Raw genomic sequence first — 25,893 nt, 5'->3', positions numbered from 1 at the left:
CATTATCGTACTTGCTGCTCATTATACTGTATGATTAAGCAATTTGTAGTCAATATAACTGTATAGCTCCATAAGGTTATAGTGAAACCAAAGTGATAAGAAAAACTGTATGAAACTGGATGAATACTATATGACTGAGCTGCTATGGCCATTATACAATCATATCCACTCAACGGCCTGTAGCTGGAGTACCAAACTATATGGGGCACAGATCTGCTATCCTATGTCGCGACATAGCCTTATCTACATGGTTTCTACCTAACCTTAATGGAGCATAATATCGGTATGTCAATATATAAAACAAAAGCATATTAACTGCTTCATAATTTCATAACCCATACCGCTTACCTGTATGCTGATAGCCTCGCCAAGCGGGCAACTTGTGTCATGTTAGTTTCACATCATTTGCATGCTTGCATTTTGTGTTTATACATGTGTTCATGTTGTCTTTTTGTCTTAAAATGATTGGAGGCATACAAGTTGAGCAAAGGAATACAATTACATAGAAAATGAGGTCCAAAAGAGCATCAAAACACAAGTCGCGAGCGCGCCATGCAAAGTCACGAGCGCGCCATGCAAAGTCGCGAGCGTGAGAAGCACATATGAGGGTCAGTGAGTTTACAGGCCAAATTCGCGAGCGCGCAATGAAATTCGCGAGCGCGAGAAGCGAAAAATGAGAGTCAGAGAGTTTACAGGCACAATGCGCGAGCTCGACATGAAATTCGCGAGCGCGCATCGTGTTTTCCAGCCTGCGCAGTCTGTACTATTTTGGTTATATCTCTCAATCTATAACTCTGATTTGAGTGATTCAAAAACCTATTGAAAGCTAACACATAGAGGAACAAATAACTCTTCTATGCCACTTCCTAATTCCATCATTAAATAGGGTTAAAATCAAGGTGAAGTTACTGGTTACTTTTCCAACAAAACCTATTTCAGCATGAACTCACTTTTTACTTCATTTATTCATTTCATCTCATGCTTTTTCACCATTTTCAGTCTTCTTACTCAACATTAAACAAAATATTTTCTCATTATCAACACACCACACAAATTCTCATGCAAGGAAATTAATTAAACTAAAAGAGATAGCACACCTTCACTCCAAAAAGCTTGAGCTCTTCTTTTTAGCTTCCTTCTACCTTTGAGCTCACCTCTCCTATACATAAGAATTCTTATGAATACTCTAAAAATATCACCAAATGATTCAATGATGAAATTCAAGAAGGTTTACTTACTTGGATAGAATAGAAGTTGAATGTAATGCTTGAATCCCATGAAAATTGATGGAGAAAGGAAGGTGAAGTAAGGTAAAGGAAGTAGATGAAGGAGATGAAGATGATGAACGAGATGAAGAAGATAAAGATGAAAAATGGGAAAGTGAAATGGAAGTCTCGGGTAGACTCCAAAAATATCATGATTTTGTGTGTAAAATTACCAAATGGTACATCAAGTGTCAATATGTTACAACTTAATACCTAAGCTTTATCTTTTAGTGCAAGTAAGTCCTAATTCTTATACTTTGATCTTTTTGTTTCCTTCAAGTAAGTCCACTTGTTTTCCTTATTTCAGTTACATCTCATTCTACCCCACTCTGGACTCTAATGGCTCGAACCGGATTTTGGGTCAGACCGACTCGACTCTAAGCAACGACTCGATTCAGTAGGATGTCACAACTTATTATTTCAAACATAGACAAATGGGATGTTACATGAATAACATTGCAATTGCAAAGAAGAATATCTATTAAGAAATAAGCCATGTAAAGATGTATACTGCAAGTAACGAATAAGCCTTTTTAGTGCTTTCTAATGATTCTTTGTTGGATCATGCATGAATTAACACAACTTGTTTACAGAGAAGGTCATGTCCGATCGAGTCAAAGTTAAATACTGAAATCTGCTAGCAAGTTGACGGTATTATAAAAAAAGGAACAAAAAGCTTTAGTTAATAGTAGAGTGGCCGCCATATGAATAAAGCATGGTTTACATGCATCCATGTTAGCAACCTTTAAAAGATCTAGAACATATTTATTATGTAGTAATAACAAACTAGATCGCAAATGGTTTATCTTCATCCCAAGAAAGTAATGCAAAGAGCCAAGATCACAAATAAGAAAAATCCTTTTAATGTGAGCAAGGAACCATTGTAATTGAAACTTTGTAGAAGTTTTGACCAAAATGTCATCAACATACACCCAATATGTAGATAATAGTATACTCATTGCGAAGAACAAACAACAAAGTGTCAGCTTTCAAAGATTGAAAACCAAGACCATTTAGAAAAGATAGCTAAGTGATGAAACCATGCTTGAGGCACTTAAGGCTATAGAGTGACTTGTGTAATTCACACACATAGTCGAGATGAATAAAGTCAACAAATCCCTACAGCTATGACATATGGATATTATGCTCTAAAAATCCATGGAGAAACGCATTAGAGACATCCAGTTGTTTAGTAGGCCATTTATCAATAACAGAAAGTGATAAAACTGTACAAACAGTATTCATCTTTAAAATCGGACTAAAGATCTCTGCATAATCAATACCATCTTGTTGTGTGAATCCCTTCATCATAAGGCAAGCTTTGTATCTGGTAATAGAAGTATCAGGGTGCCTTTTAACCCTGAAAATCCACTTATTACCAACATTATTAGTACCTATAGTGTGACATCCCGACCCGGCAAAGCGATCCTAGGATGGCAGGCTAGCTAGGGTAGTGGAATGCGGGACACAGGAATGAATCGAATCATATATCAAAAAGGGGGAAACTAATCATTAGAGGCGCCTTTTGGTGTAGTGGTTGGAGAGTTGGAAGAACTCCAGGATTAAGCGTGCTCGCTTAATAGAAATCTCAGGATGGGTGACCTCCTGAGAAGTTTCCCATTTCACCTGTGGGACAAAACCGTGCGGGGACTACACTGAGATATAGGGCGTTCGTGGACTACACCAAAGCAGACAATTCCTCTGGTGATTAGAGTCGGGGCGTGATATGTAGGTTTGGGAACTAAAGTCCATGTTCAATTTTGGAGGAGTGCATTAAACTTTTAAGACATAACATCACACTATTGAGTGTAAGGTTGGGCTTAATTAAATGTAGAAGGTTTGTTTTGAAGAAAATCAAGTTTAGGAATGGCTAAATTAGCGTAGTGTTTATTCATGGTGGATGGTCGAAGTGTCATTGAGCGCATATGATTAGAGGCTAGGTTGGAGTAGTGAAAAAAGGAACAATTTGAAGATTTTATGGTTGAGATACAGTCACAAGATTTGGAGAATTAGGATACTTAAGCGAGGATTAGCACAAACAATTTGGAGATTTTGTGAAAGAGGTAAATTTTTGGTTATGGGTTGGCCTTGGGGTGTTTTGTACTTTGCTCTATTATAGGAGATATCTGTAGAGCATGTCTAACCTGTGCTTAGCTACTTTTTATGCATTTTGTTGATGTGCATTGCTAAATAGTTTGTTATTTGTTATAATGTAGTTAGATGTAGAAACTTATTTTGTAATATTGAATTTTGATTTCAATGGGAATGAGAAATACTGGAAGTGTTTTTATCAAATATCATAACATAGCACTATTAACTGGTAAAGAAGGCATGAAAAATAAATAAATTGAATTACAACCTGTAAAGCTAAACTGAAACCTATAATGCCAGAACACAAAAACTTGATAAATAATATTCTTTACTTATCGCTCCATCATTGTAACCAAATAACAAAAAGTACTTGTTGAAACACTAACAAAAAAAAGCTGTTGCTAATCTATATAACCTATAACCAAAACCTCATTTGTATTGTAACCCAAACAACAAAAAGAGACCTATTGTAGCAATAACAAAAAGAAGATGCTGCCTATTTAATATGTATAACCCCATAACCAAAATGACCAAAATATCATTTGCAGCTTATTCCATAAAAAAACTATAGCTGCCAAACTAGAGTATAAAATGAAACAAAATTATCTAAAATCTTAAAGACAAACAAAAACAACAAAAATTGCTAAATAACTTCAGTTCTTCATGGCTTCCATAGAGGCCTGATTGGCTGCATTTTTACCCTTTGAACCCTTTGCCTTGTCTGCTGCATCGTTGGCATCTGCAAGTCACCATCTGTTGAAGCACTATTTGTAGGATTATTTCCTATGACAATACTTTATGGTGTTTGAATGTTTTCTCCTTCTCTAGTTGGCATTTTAGTGAATTGGGAATATTGAGATGAGGTTGCAAAGGCTGGGACGTTTGAAGATCCTTCATTTGATGAGGCTTGCATTTTTTTTCTTCTTGTTATATTCCCAACTGCTCTTTATTGTTGTTCGAACAATTGTCTTGCAGTGACATATGGAGAACCATTGCATTGAAGACCAACTGCTAGAAAATCTCCATATTTGGGATTTCGATCATATATGTTCATAGGAGGGTCTGTTGTAACCTTTCTCTGTTTTTCAATAGGAATTCGATTTGAAGACCTCAAAGTTATATCATTCCACATGCCAGGCTATTTCAAACAGTAATGAAAATCAATAATGTACTTTGCATCAAAATGAAGCTCAAAGCCAAAAGTATTACACTTACATTCCATTGGACAACTCCAGTAACCTCATCATAGTGAAGCCCAAGGCTAAAAGTGGCCTTTCTCTTCTTGTTGAATTTATTAGTGCTTGTTGGATCAACCTTTTCATTTCCCTTTTTAGAGCCATGCGTTGGATTTGGGGGTCTCATAAGGCCATGGGAACTAGGTTCTTCAATATGAATACCACCCAAATTCTGGTTGGGAGCAACATTTCCATCACCTGCAGTGTTTTTCTTCCCTTTATAAAACAAGTAAATCAGTGCACCATGCATACAAAGTTCGTAGACATTATCAAGCCAATAAAGTAACTAAGTACCTTCTCCTTATTATTTTGTTTTTGGAGAAAAGGTACAAATTGCTAAATGACACTAGGATCAAGGGGGGTTCCTCTACCCTATTCAGATGTAACCTGTCAAAAAGATGGAAAAAAAAATTACACCCTTTATTACACCCAAAAAAAATTTTACACCCAAAAACAAAATGCAAAAAAATGCAAAATTTGTGCTTAAATAATATTTCATTATATCCATTTGTAAATTAAAGGTGAAACAAAATGAGACTCACAGTTGCATTTGGATTTGGATATGCATTGGCCATGCCTTTATTTTTACACCCTTTCTTGTTATGGCCTTTCTCCTTGCATAATGAGCATGTCATTCATTATATATATATCAAGTCCTTATGTTCTTAATCATACCAACTATCTTAGACATATTTTATATCTAAACTAATTTCATTACATGCTTAAGTTATAATTCAAATAACATAATCAACGCGCTTCTGTTCTGAAACTACTCTTCTCATCTTCAAGTAGCAACCACAGTATTCAACCTACGCGTGATAAAAATCAACGCGCTGGGTATAAAACTCAGTGGTGCTCATAAATGACAAACTTATCAATGTTGCACTGGCAACACACTTCAAATATAAATTTTCATCAAAAGAACATAAATTTACATGTATAGCAAAAGAAATATCAAATAAACTTATAATTAATAATATAAATAACTTAATTCTTCCAAATCATAAATTCATTACTTGGACATTTATTATACCAATACACATACTATTTATTTTAAAACCATGCATCGAAATATCATGCTTTGAAAATTCATTTGATAACATAATCATTTATTTCCAAACTAAGGTTTACTAAAATAATATAATCTCATTCATTTAAGTGCCTTAAAAATATTTTTCCCAAGGGCTTGCATACACTTAGGAGAAAGAGAAGCAGATAGGTTTTCACAACTTATTCATAATGGCCTTAGGTCGCCAACCTTTTCATAACATATAGAGTGCGTCCGCCCTAACATAAGACACCCCCGTGCCTAGCATATGATCATAGCTTCTTATCATATTGGCATCAAATGCCGAGCATGCTCATCATACATAATAAAATCAAATCACACATTAAATTCACACCAAGTACATTAGAGCCCAAAATCCCTGTTTTAATTCTTAATTCATAATACTTCTCATAAAACTTGTCTTATTCTTTAGTCTTCTTAAAGTCATAATGTAAGATTACTTTAGAACGTAAGTAACTCATGAAAATTTCATACTTAAACATAATTACTTAATATAGAAAATTTCTTATCATATGAAATAATATATGTAAGCTTACTTTAGACTCATGAAAACTTCATACTTTGACATAATTACTTAATATAAGAAATTTCTAATAACTTCCTTTTCTTTTAAAACTTTCTTAAAATCTTAAAGTCATAATTACTTAATATAGGAAATATAGGAAATTTCTCATAAATTCCTTTTCTTTTAAAACTTTCTTAAAGTCTTAAAGTCATAATTACTTAATATAGGAAATTTCTCATAGGAAATTTCTTATCATATAAACTCATACTTTCCTTATACAAAATTCAAAGCACATATACCTTAAATACCCATTTTTTAAAAAATCTAAACATGTGAAAAGGTATCAAAATAATCATACTTATGTCATACATATTATGTAAATCATATTACCCTAAGGTGGTTTGACCTCTTAATGAAAACCAAGGGAAGGAATTTCCTTTTCCAATCAAGCATGCTAACATAACTCTTATGCACCAAAGTATCCATTTAAACATGTCCACAATAACACTAGTCAAACTTGTCTTAGTTTTGTCAAATAAATTCTAAAATATACAAATAATCAAGAGAACTTCATCACACATGATTCATACATACCCTTATCTAAAAACCCATATGATTTAAGAAGTAGGAAATTTCCAACATTAAAATAACCTTGACCTTTGCTGGGTTTTTAAAACATAACTTGAGTTATAGGGCTCCAAATTGAATGAGATTAGATTCATTAGAATGCTAAGACAAAATTCTACAAATGTTATGAAGGGAACACAACACAGATCAATCTGTAAGGAAGAAACCAAAAGCTAGGAACACAAACCAATAGTCTAGACCTGATTCAGCAGAACCAAGTCCAATGTTTATTGAATTCCTCCTTAACCAAACACTCAAATTAAACCAATCCAAAACCAGAGAAGTCTCAAGACATAGGGAAACAAATCTCATGTAGAACTCAGACACAATCTTGCCATTATAGTGGTCAAAATGGGCACTCAATTCAGTGATGCATGTGGCCCGTCATAACAGAGTCAGTTTGGGTATTTCAGCCATAAGTTGAGCTATATATATCCAAATTGGACACAAGTGGACGGGTTGGAAAGCTAAGAAGTAGACCTACAACTTTATGAAAGACTCAGACACAAATTGGAAGTAGAAAGGGTTGAAAAACAGTCCTTAATCTCACCAAATAACACCTTTTCCTAAATTTAACTTACTTTAACCATGAAAAGAACATGAAAGACATAGATACAAGGTAGAGGTTTCGACCATATACTAAATACTCATCAAAAATCGCCCAAGAGTATGTTGTTGTAACCGAAATTTAACAAATCAATCATTTCATACAAAATCCCAAAATATACACATAATAGCATAAATGCACAAAATCAAAAATTAGAGTAAGGTAAGTGTGTTTATGAACACTAACCTTAAAAACAAGCTTGGATTAAAGTTTCCCAAGCCTTAGCTTTGCCTTACACCTTAGTAGAAGGTTTCCCCAACCTTTGGCTCAAGTAGAGAATCTCCAAATTTCTTGAAATTAGTCACCAAAAACCACTTCTCAACCTTAATTCTCTAGAATTTATAACTTAAATCAAGTTGGTTGGAAAAGATTTGGTGGATTTAGTGAGTAGGAAGTGAAGAAAAAAGAGAAGAAGAGGGAGTTAGCGTTAACATGGAGAAGAAGAGGAAAAGAAAAAAGTGTTGCTCAATAATTGAGAAGTTGACTTATAAAGCAAATAAAGGGTAGTTTAGTCTTTTCCCATAATTGGATGGCTAAGATTAAGTCAAAAATAATCTCATCTAATGGCTAAAAATTTTCTCCAATTAAATTGCTTCAAAATATTATTTATCTCCATAAAATTCTCAAATTTAATCCTTAAAAATAATTTCTCAAATTTCCTAACTTAATAGAACACCATAATTCACTATTCACTAATTATCTAAATTCTCCAAAAATATTCCTTACTTACTTTCTACCCATAAAAATCATATATGCATACTCCAAAAATATTAAATAAAATATGACACATAGATAGTAATTTTTTTTCGGACCAAAATAATATTTATCCCCAGACCGATGGCACTATTCACAAACCAGTAAACTTACTATTTCAGATACAGAAAAATGAGACGTTACATATTCTTATTTGAAGTCACTTTCAACTTCTTTTCAACCCTCCTTACCATAATATAGAAAATAGGAACTCTAAGAGTATTCATTACATTCTCCATCATATCCTTCAATTTTGTCTTTGGATTCAACTTAAGCATCTCTCTAAAATGACCCACTAGGAATTTAGTGGCAACCCTCTTGTTCACATAAGTCCTAAAATATTTATGCTTGTGATTGTATGTTTTGACAACTACATCATTTGAGTTACCATCCCTAGAGGAAAAGATTTGCCATGGACATCCATCAAATGTGCAATTAGCCCTCACTCTATCCTTCTCATTTTTACCAAAATCCACATCAACTCCTCTTATTACAGCATATTTGGTACAAGCCTCTTTAAACTGTGTAGCATTCTTGAACACCATTCCAATAACAAAAGCAAGAAATTAGTAATTTGGATCATATTCCACCCTCTTTTTTGGTTTCCTTCTCAAGTTCTCATATCCCTCTGTGAACCCCTCCCCCCAAAATAGGCATATAATGAATATGACTAAGGGCAGAAATGCACGTGAATGTGTGAGTCGCCACCTTTTTTAATTATTTTAGAGTAAACTAGGAAAAAACCCTAAGTTGACTCCAATTTTAATTAACCTAATTACTAGATTAATTATCCCAATGTTTAAGGCATAGTTTATGAACCCAAGGTGGATCACGAGACTATGTCATGTTGATGAATTAACTAATGAATGAATGCTTTGCAAGGTAAATGATGTAATTGGACCAATGAAATGTTTAAGTGATTTCGACTTGCCACTCGGGGTTAAATCCCAAATGTGCTTACGTACTTCCGTTTGAATGAAGATCAAAGTCGACGTAGTTCGATAGGCCTTTTTTTAAAGGGCTTTGAATGGGTATGCTTAATGCATGAGTGTGTGTATGCTTCGTGCATTTTTAGGCATTTTGCTAAAGAATTTATTGATTTGATTAGGCGTTTGTTGCCAAAAGTGTTGATTTAAGGCTTTTAGCCAAAAAGATTGATTTAGGCAATTTGTTTGCCAAAAGTGTTGATTGAGTGATTGTCGCAAAAATTAATTGATTGGGCTATTTATTGCCAAAAATTGATATTTGGGCTTTTTGTTGCCAAAATGGTTGATTAATTTAAGGCATTTTTTGCCAAAGCTTCACTTTAAGCGATTTGTCGCTAAAGATGGTTAATCTTACTTATAGGCAATTTGTTTGCCAAAAGTGATCAATTGAATTGCAATATAGGCAATTTATTGCCAAAAGAAACGTGGTTGATTAAGGCTATTTAGCCACAATTATTGATTAATTGGACTTAAGCCGGACTGTTCGAAATAAAGGCGATCATACCATAGTCATTAATTGACTAAATACTTTAGCCAATATTGTCGGATTTAGGCTTTAACACCACGATTATTAATTAACCGGGCATTTAAGCTTAATCATATTTAATTGAGGCAGTTTATTTGCCAAATTGATGACGTGAATGCGTTTATGCAGCAGTTTAATTCAGAATTGGAGTAGAAGAGAATATGCACAAAATGCTGAAATTAAATGGGCAGAGTTTCGTTATTACCTGAGTTAATTGACAGCCGCTTCTTAGCTTCAGTTTGAAAATTCCAGATTAAGCTTCTCATTTGGGGAATATTAATTAGAATTAATTCAATTAAATGACTAAATATCACAACAGCAGAATAATACAAGCTTACACTAAATGCAGAAAAGCAGTAAAAGAACCGCAAGGAGCGTAGGGGAGAAGAGAGCGTCCGTTAACATAGACTGAGTGTCTAAAAATGGTGAACCGGGGCTGTATTTATAGGGAAAACTCGGGCTGGAGGGCTGCCATCGCCGTGGCAGGCGGACTTGCTAGTCCTTCATTCCAAAGGCTTTTTCGGGAGTTTCGTACCTCCAAAAAATATTCCGGGACCAGTTCTGCGACCCTCGCAATTTTTCGGACGTTTCAAGTACTATATTGGCATACTTTTGGTGAACTTTCCGAACGTCCTCGGGTCTGCCGGACTATTTGCAGCCCGGGAAAACAGGCTTTTTGAACCTCAAAATTTGAGTATTCACACCCTCATCTCCTGACAGCTCTTTTACCTCACCTTCATCATTAGAATCAATGCCCTCCCTTGCCATAATTCATCAATTGAAACTTTACTAACATGCCCATCATCTGCTGCTTCAACCTCATCCTCATTTTGCTCTTCAACCTCCCTTCATCGCCAATGCTATCTTCATCATCAGCTGAACCTCTATTTGTAAAAAATTTTTGAGTTGATCCCTTGTTGTATGTAGTTCTTCATTACCATATTGATAGTTAAGATCCACTTCAATCTCTTCATATTCACCATCCTCGGCTTTAATAGCAATAGTGCTTGTCTTGGCACCATCTTCAGGGGCTGCACTACTGTTAGTGTTGTTGAATTCAACTATTGTTCCATTATTGCTTCAATCCCAGTCTCATTAGGTTGACCCTCTGGATTGTTACTTCCAACCTCAGTTTCAAATACACAAAGAGCTTCACCAACATCAAACTCTATCTCCTGAAATCCTACCCCATCTTCATTTGAAACAATATCGCTCCCATCCGCTATTTGTACAGGATTTCCCTTATTCTCTGCATTTTCAATAGTAGGCAAAAATTGTGAATCATTTATAACATCAGGTTCATCAATAAAATGTTCAACATACAAGTGGATATTGTCACTTTCTTGATAAACCAGACGTTAACATGTGATGAACAGTAGCATCACCCTTCACCTCAATTAACCTATCATCTTGTAGACTACTTCCTTTCGGCAACCAAAAAATCTTAAAATTACCTTCATAACCACAAAGGCCTACCATTTTGATTAGTCTCCTATGTGAAACCTATCAATGTCATTGATATTAAAAGATTCAATCTCACCTCCATCATAACTGACTTTGCCTTTTCTTACTATAAAAACACCCATGTGATGAACTACAATTGTAACACTAGTCTCATACGACATGTTGATCACATATAAAAAAGAGCATATAAGAGATTTTTATATGCAAAATATTGAATAAGATAGAAAATTTGTTTTCCCAATACTGTTATATAAATCCCATTCTTTTCTCATTTAATGAAACAGTCACATAATCTAAGCTTTTTATAAAAAAATAAGTGAAAGAATGTTACCTGGAGAGGGGCGATATAGTTTGATAGAGAATGCGACTTCAATCAATCAATGCTAGGTTTTTGAATTTTCCTAATTCCTACTGCAACTTAGCCAAACAGCCCCAAGACAAAGTTTGTTATGAGGGATTCTGGTATGATTTTCCCTCCTAAACGTTATTGAGGGAGATCAACAGTTGCCCTCGCTAACGTTCGACTCTTAAATTTCAATTCCAAATGCAATCTCTTTTGTGCATATCATGCATGTTGAACTAAGGGGAGAAATGGCTATTTCGATTTAAAGATTGCAAGTTGCTGAGGTTTTAGCTAAAAAAGGTGCTTCCTGTGCATTTCGAATATTCATGCCAAATTTAGGGGGCAAATTGACCTTTTTTCCACGTTGTTACTTTGGATGTGAAAACTTCAAGTTTAAATATGGAATCTAATAAATTACTAATAAGACACAGTAATAAACACTTTTGCACAACTTATGCCAAGTACAGCCACAGTGCAATTATGGTGAAAGGACAGTAATGCCCTTGAAGAAATTTAAGCAATTTTGTTTTTGTTTTACTATTAGGGATATGATGGTGCATGGTGTTGATGATGTTAGGGTTAAAGTATCAACCAACTGGATTTTGTGAGAATCGTCGTCGCTGCCACCATACATGGTAGATGAAATGGTCAAAATTCTGTGAGGATCTCAGTTGTGCTATCAGTTTCTAAAAATTTTATCGATTTCATCAAAAAGGACTCAATCTTACCAAACTCAAACCTAAACTTTTATTAACAAAATCCTTTCACCAAAACCTCAAATCCACACAAAATTCATATAAAACTATGGATTCAAGCTTATCTTAACAAAGATTATGGTCAAGATCGGAAAACTCAAAAGCAACAAAACTTGAATTTCTTAGTGCGTAAAAATAGGAACTCAATTGACCAAATATTGACCAAAAATAGGCTCGTCAAAACTGGAGAAGTATTTCGCCAGCTTATTCACGTTAAATGGTGGCTAAAGTTCGATAGGAGAAGGAGAGGCAGTAAGCCTCTATCGCACAAATGAAGGAGCAAAGGAGGAAGAAAATGAGATTATAAAGGAAGAAGAAAATCAGATTTTCTTTCTCAAAATATTTATAGTTTGGTTTTACCTCATTCGAGTTCGGTTGATCTAAATCACAAGAACCTTGATTTTCTAGCGGTTTAATTTATAATATTATAATTAGATTAAACTAAGAAATACATGCATTGATATTATATACTTTCTTTAATTGTTAGAAAACTTTCTATTTTCATTAAAATGATGACAATCTAAAAATCAGGCATAATTCTAGGAATTGAGATTCTATACCTTAATTAGCATATGTAATTAATCAATGTCAAGACATTTCAAATTATTAAAATATAATTATAGCCTTTTTAATTACTATCTAGTATTATTCTATGTAACAATAATGAGAATAACGATTGTTTTACCATCAAAATGAAGTAGTTTTGATGGTGGAAGTTTAAATATATTCTCAAGCAAAACTACGTCATGTTAACTATCCTAATTATTACTTCCATTCTAATTGTATCACATTCTAATTATAACTAGCATTATAATCAAACTTAAAACTAACATCCATTATATGATTATAACTATTATAATTACCATTATTATTCTAATAGTACTATAATTATAGAATTTCTAATTATTACTAATTTATAATCAGACATATTCATATTCTATCAATATTGAAAGTAGTATAATTATAATTATAATTATAATCATAGTATTATAAACTTAATACTAACTTACATTATATGATTATAACTATTATAATTACTATTATTATTCTAATAGTACTGCATTTATAGAATTTCTAATTATTACTAATTTATAATCAAATCTACTCATATTCTAACAATATTGGATACTAGTGTAATTATTAAGTATTAAGTATTAATTATAATTTAATTATAGCCAAAGAAACCAAGATAAAATGGTTCTTTTTGATAATACAGGCATTATATCTACTAGGTATTATAATTCTAAATATAATTGCAATACTAAGAGGACTAATAACATTATAAACAAAAGAAGAATATTAATTATACTAGAATGCAATATTGTTAGAATATGAATAGGTTTGATTATAAACTAGTGATAATAGAAATTTTATAATTATAGTACTATTAGAATGATAGCAATAATTATAATAGTTATAATCACATAATAAAAGTTATTATAGTATTAAATTTGACTATAATACTAGTTATAATTAGAGTGTCTATAATTATGATACAATTAGAGTTTGAATGATAATTAGCATAAGTGACGTAGTTTTGCTTGTGGTTTGATGTAAACTTCCTACATCAAAACAACATCGTTTTGATGGTAAAATATCTATGAGTAATATTTTAATGATTTGAAATACTTGATACTGATTTATTACATATGCTAATTAAGGTATTGATTCTTAATTCCTAAAATTATGCCTGATTTTTAGATTGTCATCATTTTAGTGGATATAAAAAGCTTTTTAACAGTTAAGGGAAAGCATGTAAAATTAATTCATAATTGTATTTCTTAATCTAATCTAACTATAATACTACAAGTTAAACAGTTAGAAAGTCAAAGAAGCCAAGGCTTTTATAACTCAAATCAAACTGCACTTGAATTGGGCAACTGGACTGTAAATGACATTAATCTAAAAATCAGATCAGCACGATTGGTTCGACCAGCTTACTGAGACTGAACTATGAGTCCAGGTTAAATACTAAAATCGATAGCTTCAAAAACAGACAAAAACCAGTTAAAAATTAGTGAACCTGACTGGTCATTAGTACGGTTCGATTAAAATTCTAGGTTTTTTCAAAATATGAGCCTTCTTAAAATCTTGGCCTCTTAAAAATTAGGCCTATTGATTTTTAATTTTAATTAATTAAATTGTCCAACTTTAAAGCCAAATGCGAAAAATAATATGATATTTTAAGATAATTAATTCATCTTTTTTTCAGTCATGTTTTATTCTTTTTATTTAAAATTATTTTTTAATCCTTTTTATTCTTTTTATAAAGCCAAATTTGAGACTGTTTTTTATTTGAATGAAAGTTTTTTTAGTAACCTATATTTTCAAATTATATTTATTAAATATAATTGAAAATATTATATATAAAAATATGGTTGAACTGCAATGAATCCCCTACCTTCACCGATTCATTGACCGGTCAGAATACTAATAAATAGTTTGAGAGGAAAGGGAAAATTTCACTTTCTTCTTCCTTTTCTGCTTCGTTTGCGTCTCACATTGAGGCTTGCTGTCTCTTCATCCGTTTAACGAGAATAAGATGGCAAAATACTCCTATCACCGTAAGCCTATTTCCAGTCCCTGTTTGGTCGATTAAGTTCCTATTTGTAGACTAAGTACTTCAACTTTTGTTGTTTTTGAGTATTCCAATTGAGTTTTACGATTTCGATCACAATCCTTGTCGAGATAAATTTGAATTTATAGTCTTCTTTAGAGGTGTCAAAACGGGTCGTAACACGCAAACACGATTTTCTTCACACACGAAATAAACGGATTAGAGTTGATGTGAAATGAATTTGTGTTATAAATGACACGACTATAAACATGTCAAGTCATGAGTTAACATGCGTGTTAGAATTTATTAAAAAGATAATTTCAGTGTCAGATATAAATACTTCAACTAAAATCCTATTTAAAATTTATTATTGTATTACTTTTTTTATTTTAGTTATGAATCTTGAAGAATATATGTATTTTATACATGAAAATTTATTTTTAAATATTATTTGAGTTAAATAGTTAAAACTTAAAAATATAATAAGCAAGTTAAGTTGGTTATAAATAGGTCAACAAGACCCACTTAATATGCTTATGATATTATATGGGTTACACATGTCGTGTTCGTATTGACAAATTTGACATGATTATTAAATGAATTGTATTCGTGTTGACCCTAATCATATCGCGTGTTAGGCAAATTCGTGTCAAACTCGATACGCCAATCCGTTTTGACAATCATAGTTTTCTATGAATTAAACTTGATTTCATGTTGACTTAAAGATTTGATGGAATAATTTTGTGAATTGAGATTTGGGTTTGAGTTTGTCAAATTGGGCTTTTGATGAAATCAATAAAATTTCTAGAAATTGATAGCACAATTAAGGTTTTCACAAAATTCTAATTATTTTAATATATATTGAGAAAGTTTCTAAGTTGGTTCGATTTTTCGGTCACCATGCACGGTAATTGATGATGATCTTCCTTGCAAAATTCAGTCACTTAATATGTGACACCTTAAAATTTACACCGAAGAAAGAATCTTTCTCTTGTCTTTGAGTTAAAAAACCCTTAAATATATTAATGATACTATGGACGATTTAAAATTGTCGTTAATACATTTTATAATAAGGTATTATAAAAAATTATATTCATAAAAGGATGATTAATGAATAGAATTTCAATCAACACATATTTTGATTAAAACTAATATTAATCAAGCTTTTAATGTTATACCTTTTTATTTATTATATTTAATTTAAGTAAATGTTATCAAATTATTGAAGAACTCGAAGAAAATTTAAATTAGTACATAAATATTTTATTTATCTACTAATTTTAAATAGATGTTACCTTATGAGTTATAGTTAACAAATAACTCAAAAATTATATTTACATCCCCAAATTTATAAATTTAAGCTATATTGACGCATAGATTATTCTAAATAAATTTCTGAATTTTTAATTATTTAAAAAAATAATTTCAATTAAATATTTGTGAATGCTAATAATATTTATTTTAGTAATACTAAAAGTTTAAAAATTAAAAAGTCGAGACAATTTGTGCCCATATCAAGTGCATATTTTTTTAAAGTTAAATATCGATTTCTCATTGGTGAAGAAAATAAATTACTTAAAAATAATCATTTTTAATTTAACATGAAACAATATATGTATATAATTTTAATTTGATGTAAACTAAATTAAAAAATTAATAATATATTTGAAAAAAAAAGTCAAGTATATAAAATTAATATTTCAAAATAAGCACTTATCATATTTATTATTAGTACATTTTTTCAAGTTTAAGTTATAATTTATAATATCACTAATACTATAATCACTGTTTATTAATTGTATCAAGTCTTTAACATGAGCCATTAGATCAGTATCACACAAAGCAATCTCCGCTATAGATTTTAGGTATTTATTTATCTTCTCTTCTCCAGTATCTGATGCTGCCCCGATCTCCTCTTTCCTCCCACTTTCGAAACCTAATGTGCCGGTGCCATAATCATCTATTCCTTCTTTCACCACCGCATCCTTAATCGCTTCTCCATTGACATAAACGAGCGATCGCCGACGACAGTACGCCGATCGGCGCAGGCATAATCGACCATTTCTACAAAAGCTCAAATCGAGAAACCAAAAGCCTACTGTTGGAATAAGGTGCAGATTTTTTAAATTTTTGTTAGTTTTATTGTTTCTTATTGGCTATTCTTTTCTTTTCTTGGTTTCATGGTTTGTAATGATTCCTGTATTTTCTGACTTTGCGAGAAAGATAATTTCACCGTATGAATCAAAATACCATTGAACCTTTAATTTTATGGCTGCTGTTATTGTTTTTGTTTGATTTTTTTAGTCAGGAATATCCTAAATTGGAAATTTTGGTTCTTTTTTGCCTGTTTTTTTAGTACTTCAAGCTACATGATTGCAATATTATAATTTAGTCTGCATCTTCCTCCAAAATTCGAATCCTTTATTTATTTTGTTTGGGCTACTTTTGATATTCCTTAGTGGAATGGTAAAGAATGTAATCAAAATGCATTTCTAGTTTCATTCTATTACAGCTGACCAAATGTAGCATTAAGCCCTTCCAAAGCTTTTATGCTAAGCATGCTTAAAGTTAAACTAACCCAAAACCCATGTCTGAAACGATCCTATTTATGTTGTTGAAATTTGGAGTTCAGAAATGCTGGTTTATAAAATGTCTTGTGAGTTTAATGTAGTTGCTCATGTATTCTAGTGTGTTCTAAGGGTGATGTAAGTTGAGAGCTTAATGTGATGAAAATGGTCTTTTGTAATAATTACTACTTTTAAAAGCTCAAATAATAAGGTTACTCTTAGATATGATTTTTTTCATGTTGAAGTGCATCAAGTTGCAGCAAACTCTGAATCTAGTTTTCTACTGTTCTTTTCAACTTACTCCCTGAGACACATTTATTAGATTGTATCTATTTGTTTTTGTTAGTGATCAATATGGTGAAACGATATCTCAAATATGAAATTTACTGATTGAAATTTGCTTGTTGGTGCAGCTTAATTCTGGTTAGGATGTGTGCTGTCAGACTGGGTACTGGACTGGAGTAAAGCTGTTCTTGAAAACTGTTATTTGCGTAGATATTCTCACAGTTTAAGACTTTTTTTAAACATTATGGCTGTTCACTCTAGATTTCGGCTTATCTGTCATTCGCAAGAGCTTGAAGATGGACAGCCAGTATATGTTTCTTCAAATTCCCTTCCAATTAAGGCTTTAAAGCTTGAGCCTGCTGGACATGCATTCCATGCTGCTGCTTTGAAACTCCTTGGCTGTGAGGAGGAAGATGCAGAGAGTGCAGACCAGAAAGTTCCCAATGAAAAGGAGCAGTCATATATGCCATCATCTGATTCTTATAGCAGTAAAGGTAAAAAGAAATCTGGTACAGGAGACAAGCAACAAGATCACTATGCCTTGTTAGGTTTGAGCCATTTGAGATATCTCGCCACAGAAGAACAGATACGTAAAAGCTATCGTGAGGTTGCATTGAAATATCATCCTGACAAACAGGCTGCTCTACTTCTTGCTGAGGAAACTGAGGCTGCAAAACAAGCAAAGAAGGATGAAATAGAGAGCCACTTCAAAGCCATCCAAGAAGCATATGAAGTTCTGATTGATCCTCTAAAGAGAAGAATATATGACTCTACAGATGAGTTTGATGATGACATTCCCACCGACTGTGCGCCTCAAGACTTCTTCAAGGTGTTTGGTCCTGCTTTTATGAGGAATGGCCGGTGGTCAGTTAACCAACCAATCCCATCACTGGGCGATGACAACACTACTTTGAAAGAAGTCGAGAGCTTTTATGATTTTTGGTACAGCTTTAAGAGCTGGAGAGAGTTTCCACATGCTGATGAGTTTGATCTTGAGCAAGCTGAGTCTCGTGAACATAAGAGGTGGATGGAGAGGCAAAATGCAAAACTCTCAGAGAAGGCAAGGAAGGAAGAATATGCACGGATACGTACGCTTGTTGACAATGCTTATAAAAAGGATCCGAGAATATTGAGGAGAAAGGAAGAGGAAAAAGCTGAAAAGCAGAGAAAGAAAGAAGCTAAGGTTTTGGCAAAGAAGTTGCAGGAGGAAGAAGCAGCAAGGGCTGCTGAAGAGGAGAAGCGCCGCAAAGAGGAGGAAGAAAAGCGTGCTGCTGAAGTCACTTTACAGCTGAAGAAGGCTAAGGAGAAAGAGAAGAAGCTTCTGCGGAAAGAACGAACTCGTCTTCGAGCTCTTTCGGCACCTATTGTGTCCCAGCATCTGCTTGATCTTTCAGAGAATGATGTGGAAAATCTTTGTTTGTCATCAGATATTGAGCAGCTAAGGAATATATGTGATAAGATGGACGGTAAAGAAGCACTAGAGCAAGCAAAAGTGCTCAAAGATGCTAAAGGATGTAATAACAGTTCTGAGAGCAATCATCGAGGGGAGAAGAATTCACACCAGAATGGTTCTTCCAATGGAAATGTCCCGCTAAGCAGCTTTGAAAAGAAAAAGAAGCCTTGGAGTAGGGAAGAAATTGAGCTTCTGAGGAAAGGAATGCAAAAATATCCGAAAGGAACGTCAAGAAGATGGGAGGTTATTTCAGAGTACATTGGTACTGGAAGATCTGTCGAAGAAATTCTCAAGGCAAAAGAAACTGTCCTCCTTCAGAAGCCTGACTCTGCTAAAGCTTTTGATTCTTTTCTTGAGAAGAGGAAGCCTGCACAATCCATTGCATCTCCACTTACAACTAGAGAAGAAATAGAAGGGGTCAGTACTAAACAAGGGCGTGAAAACAGTGATGCAAGGATGCCTAATTCGGAGGAAACTTCAAGTGGATCTGCAAATAACAAGAATTCTGATGAAGCGGTTGCTGAGAATGGGGTGTCTTCAAGCTCAGAGCAAGACGTATGGTCTGCTGTACAAGAAAGAGCACTAGTTCAGGCTCTGAAAACCTTCCCTAAGGAAACGAGTCAACGTTGGGAGCGAGTTGCAGCTGCTGTTCCTGGGAAGACTGTGAATCAGTGCAAGAAAAAATTTGCTTTGCTAAAGGAGAACTTCAGAAACAAGAAAAATGCAGTTTAGTTTGTTGGATGAGCCTTTTGAGGATTGCATGAGGATATAGTCATTTATTCTATTATACCTCAATTTCTTTAGGTTCCATTCTCTTGTCTAAGTGGGAACCACTGAAGCTGTACCGTAGAAAATAGTAATTTCTTTTGTCTAGTATTTTACCATTCTGGCTTTTGCTATTGCGGTGGTTGACTGATTTTGCTGTAGGCATCTTAAGGGGAAGAGCCATGGGTGGAAAAGTTTTGGGCCCTCTCACTGTGGATGGAGAACTTCATGTAATTCTTTTTCTTTTTCGACCACATTAAGCATAATATTACAGGATTTTGGTTCCATTATGTTGAGCGCTGAATAGTGAGTATAGATTTTATCCTTGATGCTTATAGTTCGATTAAGGTTTCGATTTTTTATTTTTTGGTGTTTGTGATTTATTATTATTATTATTATTATTATTATTATTATTATTATTATTATTATTATTATTATTATTATTATTATTATTATTCGGTTAATTATAAATTTGATCTTTGAACTTCTAAAAAATTTTTTATTTTGGTGTTTCTATCCCAAAATTTTTGGGATCAAGTGTTCAAATTCATTAAATTTTTTCAATTTAGTGTTTGTTGCCTACGTGGCAGGCCGGTAGTCTAAGTAGGATGGCAAGTAATGCGGAGTTGAATTTTTAAGTTCAAACCCATTAAAACCAAGAGGAAATGAAGAATTGTGTGGTTCAAATTGAATCGAACCTGAAATGAATCAAACCAAGGTATATAGTCATCATTTAGGGTTTCAAAAGAGGACTAGATATCCCCTTTTCTCTGTTTCACGATCGCGGTGCCATTGCATTCCCGTTCCATTTTCTTTCCGGTGACGCCAGTGCGGTGCGGCGATTTCCGGATGAACCACCCATTAGTTGCCTTCTTTTCTCCTTCCACGTGAACTATGCCTTGGATTGCTCGATCGAACCTCTCCCTTTGCCCCTCCTCGATTTCGATTTTTCTAGTCACTTCTGTTCGTTCATATGCTAACGGCTTAGTCCAGTCTTCCTTTTCTCGTTAACTTGGTCGAGTCGACTGATCATTTAGACTAATCATTTTGCTTGTCCATTTTGACTTGCACAGAAAATCATTACCAATATAAACTGCATATGTGAACAGAAGTATACGTGAATAGTGAACATGAATAGTAATAGTATACTCGAATAGTAATTGTATGCGTGAATAGTAACTGTACACGTGAATATTACTATGCGTGAATAGTGCTGAGCTTAATTGCAACGGACTCAGCAACAGTAATGCCAATAGTAACTATTCACCATCAACGGCGAGTTAATATTTTACTATTCATCACTAAGTCGATTCTGCAACGTCTTTCCGAGCGGACATCACCAATGGACTCGCCGTAATTTTCTCTTCGTCGTGGTATATTTATTTTCAAAATATATCCACGGATCCGGTACTGCTATCTGACCGGCTGGACCTATCGAAACCTTCGGCTCTGATACCAGTTGTTAGGGTATCAGCTCTGATACCACTTGTTAAGCATCAACTCTGATACCACTTGTTGGGCCCTTTCAACCAATTAAGAGAAAATTAACGCAGCGAAAAAGTAAACTTGTGACACAGAAATTTACGTAGTTCACTCTTAACTTTTTAGGGCTATGTCCACGGGACAAACTCCGAATAATTCTTCCACTATTAAAAATAGTAGGTACACAGAGAGTAATATAAAAATAGTGGCACACTAAGTGTTTTCCAAAAACACCCTAAAATAATTTCATCACTATTTTTCTCCCTCTAATTTTAAGAAACCCTTCCTAAAACTAAATAACTCTCTCTACATTTTTTTTCCTTTTCTTTCTACTGTGTTTGTGCGTGTTGTGCTTATTTGTGTGCTGCCTCTGCCTCTATTTATAGGCCGGTTAACGAGTAGGAATGCCGTGTACAACTCCTGCCATGTACAACTCCATTGCCTTCCATTTTTGACTATGCATAGTGATGCCGTGTACAACTCCATTGCTTTCCATTTTTGACTACGCATAGGAATGCCGTGTACAACTCCGTTGCTTTCCATTTTTGACTTCATTTATCTTTGTTTCAAATTTGTTGTGGGTCCCACTTGAGTGGGCACCGCACAACAGATCGAAGACACTCAATTGAAAAAATTTACATGGTTTAGAAATCTGATCGTAAACATTTTTCGTTCAAATACTAAAATAAAAAATTTTTGAAAATTCAAACATTAAATTTATAATTATCCCTTATTATCATTAAGAAAAATAATTAATGAGACTTTTGAGGTTTGATCAAATTAACTAAATCGTTCTCCGAGGTTTATTTCAATTAAACGATTCAGTCAGTTCATCCGCTTTTTCTCGATGAAAAGACAAAAAAGGCCTCACAATTAAATGGATAATAACCTTAATTATCCACCCTTGCTTTCTACGGTTCATAAAAACTAAACAAACTTTTCAGTAGCAAACTTTTCTTCGTTGTACTCTAAGTTTGCAAATGAAGTTTAGACTCAGATTCTATTGTTGAGTTGTTTTCAATAGCCATTGGGTTTGGAGAGCCAGGAGGCTGTACCCCCTCCATCCGCATGCTAAATAATAAGGAAAAGGAGAAAAAGAAAACATGCACCTCAATATTTCAGCAAGTAATCATTATAAGACTTGATATTCATAGCAGACCAAGAAGACAATTAAAAATGGCTCAGGAGCTTGATTTTATTGTTTCACCTGAGATTTTGTTTCTTGACTCATATATGCCAAAGCATGCAAAACTTCGATTCTCTATTTGTAGAATTGTAATTTTCTTTTCTCCAAATGATATCCCATGTTTGGCGATGTGGGCATCTGCAATGACATAGCTTTGGTAGAGAGCTTCCTCGAGATACTTGCAGCGATCGTGACACAGGGACACCGCCGGAAGATGGTCAAGTCTAGAGGTGGAGACCCATCAAGGTAACATCAATTAAAGAAACGATAAATTTCAGTAACTGGAAGGTTAAAAAAAATGAAAGCTTGCATTCAATCTGTATGGGTTACTATAGAAATTAGGGATTAAAAGGAAATAGAGAGACAGAAAGTGGAGCTGAGTGTACGATGTTGAGTTTTTATGAACTGTGGGAGGTAAAGGTGGGTAGTTAAGGCTGTTATCATCTTTTTCTACTTATGAGGTTAGTTTTATTTTAACGGAAAATCACGACAAAATGGATGGAAGGATCCAATAGTTTAACAGAACTAAATTTCAAAGATCATTAATTAATATTGATAAAATTATTAATTAATAGTTAGTTAATTTGGTCAAATTTCAAAGAATTAATTATTATTATTATTATTATTATTATTATTATTGTCCCTCAAAGACCATTGAAAATGGTTTTCGGACCCAAAAAGCAGGACAGGAGCAAATGCTCCTTTGATATCGTAATCTATTTTCCTAGGTAAGTATGAATTTCTACTCTTTGGTTTTTGTTAAATATCGTTTTGGTATTTATTGTTGAAAAGAACTCAATGGCTATGTAATTTTACTCATTAAATATCAATTAAAATATTAACGATATAAATTAATTTTTTTTTACAAAAAATGCATATGTACTATTTTCAATCTATTCGACTAGGGGGCGACTATTAGCTTGAAACCATTGGTTTAGCTGGTTCTTCACTAAAAACAACTAGTGTTAGAACCTGCGCAGTATAAGGAGCAATATTAAAGAATGAAATTAAAGATAGAAGTGGAACGGTCTCCGAAAATTTTTGAACTAACTATAATCGTATCCGTTTAAAATTTTACCATCCGTATCCTCAGACCTGTTTAAATATCCATTTTAAGTACTCGTATCTGAACTCGTTTTAAATTTTATTACCTGTATCCATCTCATATCCGTTTAAATTACCTTTTAAACGGATAGTGTATTCACACATTTTAAACTATCAAAACCTGAACTCATTTAAAATGCATTTTTTACTAATAAATGGATAGGGTACCCGCGGCCAAAACCGTTTATTATAGCAGATAATGAATAACGGGTACTCAAAGTCGAATATCTATACCTTACACGTATCCGTTGTTGGTAGTAATTTCATTACTCATATCTATCTAAAACGCATTTATAACTATCCGTATTTTCATTAAACATATCAGCAGGGTGGGTACCCCAAAATACTTTATCACTTCCATCTCTAGATGAAATAATCTTTTATAAGATCATTCAAAAATAACAAAATTGTATAATAAAATAATTATGAAATGTATTACAAAATTGTATTTTATTGACATATGCTGAAAAAGTTGCAATATTAAGATATGTCTTCTTAAGTATTCTGCGAAGTAATGGCAAAAGTCATGCATGGTATCACCTGCATAAAAAATACACACACATTATTCCAGTAAGTGATATTAAGACTGTCATTTCTCATTCTCATTTTCGTCCCATCTTAATAGACAATTTTCGCAAAAGTTTGAGATTATACTTATATGAAAAGAAAAGTTCTATTTTTAATAATATATATATATAGTCGAATACGTCAATTGCCCCATGAACTTGCGCATAAAAGTCTTGTGGCCCTTATACTTTAGAAATCACCTTGTGAACCCCTAATTTTTTTTTTTTTGGAATTTACACACGCCTGGCGAGACCCAAATGAATCGAGTGAATAACAGGCGCAACAATGTGGACTAGTGGCAAGACAATTAGTAATTAGACTGCCATGGTGGATGCCATCTCACTTGGTTTGATTTCTCGTTCTCTTTCTTTTTGTTTTCTTCTTCTTAAACTTGTTCTCTTTCTTTCTATTTTCTTTTTCTTAAAACTTCAAAAAAATGCAGAAAGCTCTGCTTTGCAAAATCTAATCCTGCTCTACTTTTGATTTTATGTTTGTTCCATTTTCGAAATATCAACAACATTAATATAAGGCTACGCTTGTATAACAAATGTCAAGCTAGCCTCTTTGCCGGAGTTCGAAGAACTCCCTTTTTGTCTTTGCCGCAGCAAGATCCGTAGTTATTGCTCTCATTCATTGGCTTTTCCATTTCACCAAGATCTTTCCTAGATCTCTTCGTCCAAGTGAGTCCCATTTTGATGCAAATACTTCATAATTATCTCTTTTTTTCTTTTCCTTTTCCATTTCTTCTTGAATTAAAATAATATTTTTACTTTCCATGTTGCTGGAACTAGCATCTCTTGAATTTTTATTGTTGGATTTTCAGATAACCGTAGATTTTTTAGGAATTATCCTTTTCTTGGTACATGTTTTGGGTTTGGTGGTGCCATTACCGTTATTCAAAATGAACTTTTGAAGTTTTGAAGGAGATGGGTATTCGGGGTTGAAGAAAAGCAAGTGGGATTTAATGGAGGAGGAGAAAAACGCAGTAGGTTGCCATGTAAGATGCTCTTATGTGATTAACTCGCTTCTTTTCACGCATGTATTTCACAATCCTTTTTCTGACGTGGCTAGGCGTGCATAAATTACAAAAAAACATGTTTAGGAAGCCATGAGATTATTTCTAAAGTATAGCGGGTTATAAGACTTTTATGCATAAATTCAGAGGGCAATTGAGGTATTCAGCCACACACACATATATATATATATATATATATATATATGTATATTTATTCTTAACATCTATTTTTTAATATCCATCTTCAGGAATGAAAAGAGACATTGATATATGATTAATATATATTTCACTCTCCTTTTATATATTATATAGATTTTAATTTAATTTAATGGCATTATCATGCATTATCATGATGTTTAATTAATTATGCTAAGATTAAATACATAATGCAGGATCTATGATGGATTCAACTCAAGTTGACCAAAGTTTGAATAACAATTTATTCAAATTGTGCAACTTGGGTTATATATATTTTAATATAATTTCAAATTAATTTAATGGCATTACCTTGATAGAGATATAACTAATAGATATATTGAGATATTAATATAAATGTTATATCAATTGTTAAAATTTTTTTTCAAGAGTATTGTTAAAATCATTTATTAGTATAATTAAGGTTTTTCTTATTTTCACTTCTAAAATATATATTTGAACATTATTATATTTTCTCTTTTTCATAAAAA

General features: G+C 33.1%; 1 protein-coding gene across 1 annotated transcript; it reads left to right on the top strand.

Moving 5' to 3' along the window:
* Positions 1-16,683: 16,683 nt before the first annotated feature.
* LOC149492575 (DnaJ and Myb-like DNA-binding domain-containing protein) lies at positions 16,684-19,987 on the top strand. Its single transcript, XM_089716620.1, has 2 exons — positions 16,684-16,894; positions 17,764-19,987. The coding sequence occupies exon 2, from the start codon at positions 17,880-17,882 to the stop codon at positions 19,818-19,820; it is 1,941 nt and encodes a 646-aa protein (XP_089572746.1). The 5' UTR covers positions 16,684-16,894; positions 17,764-17,879; the 3' UTR covers positions 19,821-19,987.
* The last annotated feature ends 5,906 nt before the right edge of the window (positions 19,988-25,893 follow it).

Source organism: Jatropha curcas, chromosome 11, assembly GCF_041381405.1.
Source record: "Jatropha curcas cultivar XTBG-Jc1 chromosome 11, XTBG_Jcur_1.0, whole genome shotgun sequence".
In the NCBI taxonomy this organism is placed as follows: domain Eukaryota; kingdom Viridiplantae; phylum Streptophyta; class Magnoliopsida; order Malpighiales; family Euphorbiaceae; genus Jatropha; species Jatropha curcas.
Note: the sequence above shows the minus strand (reverse complement) of the source record. Positions and strands in the feature narration are given on the sequence as shown.

Bases quoted from the DNA above. Each gene is read 5' to 3' on its own strand.
- LOC149492575 (XM_089716620.1), top strand. From the start codon at position 17,880: ATGGCTGTTCACTCTAGATTTCGGCTTATCTGTCATTCGCAAGAGCTT.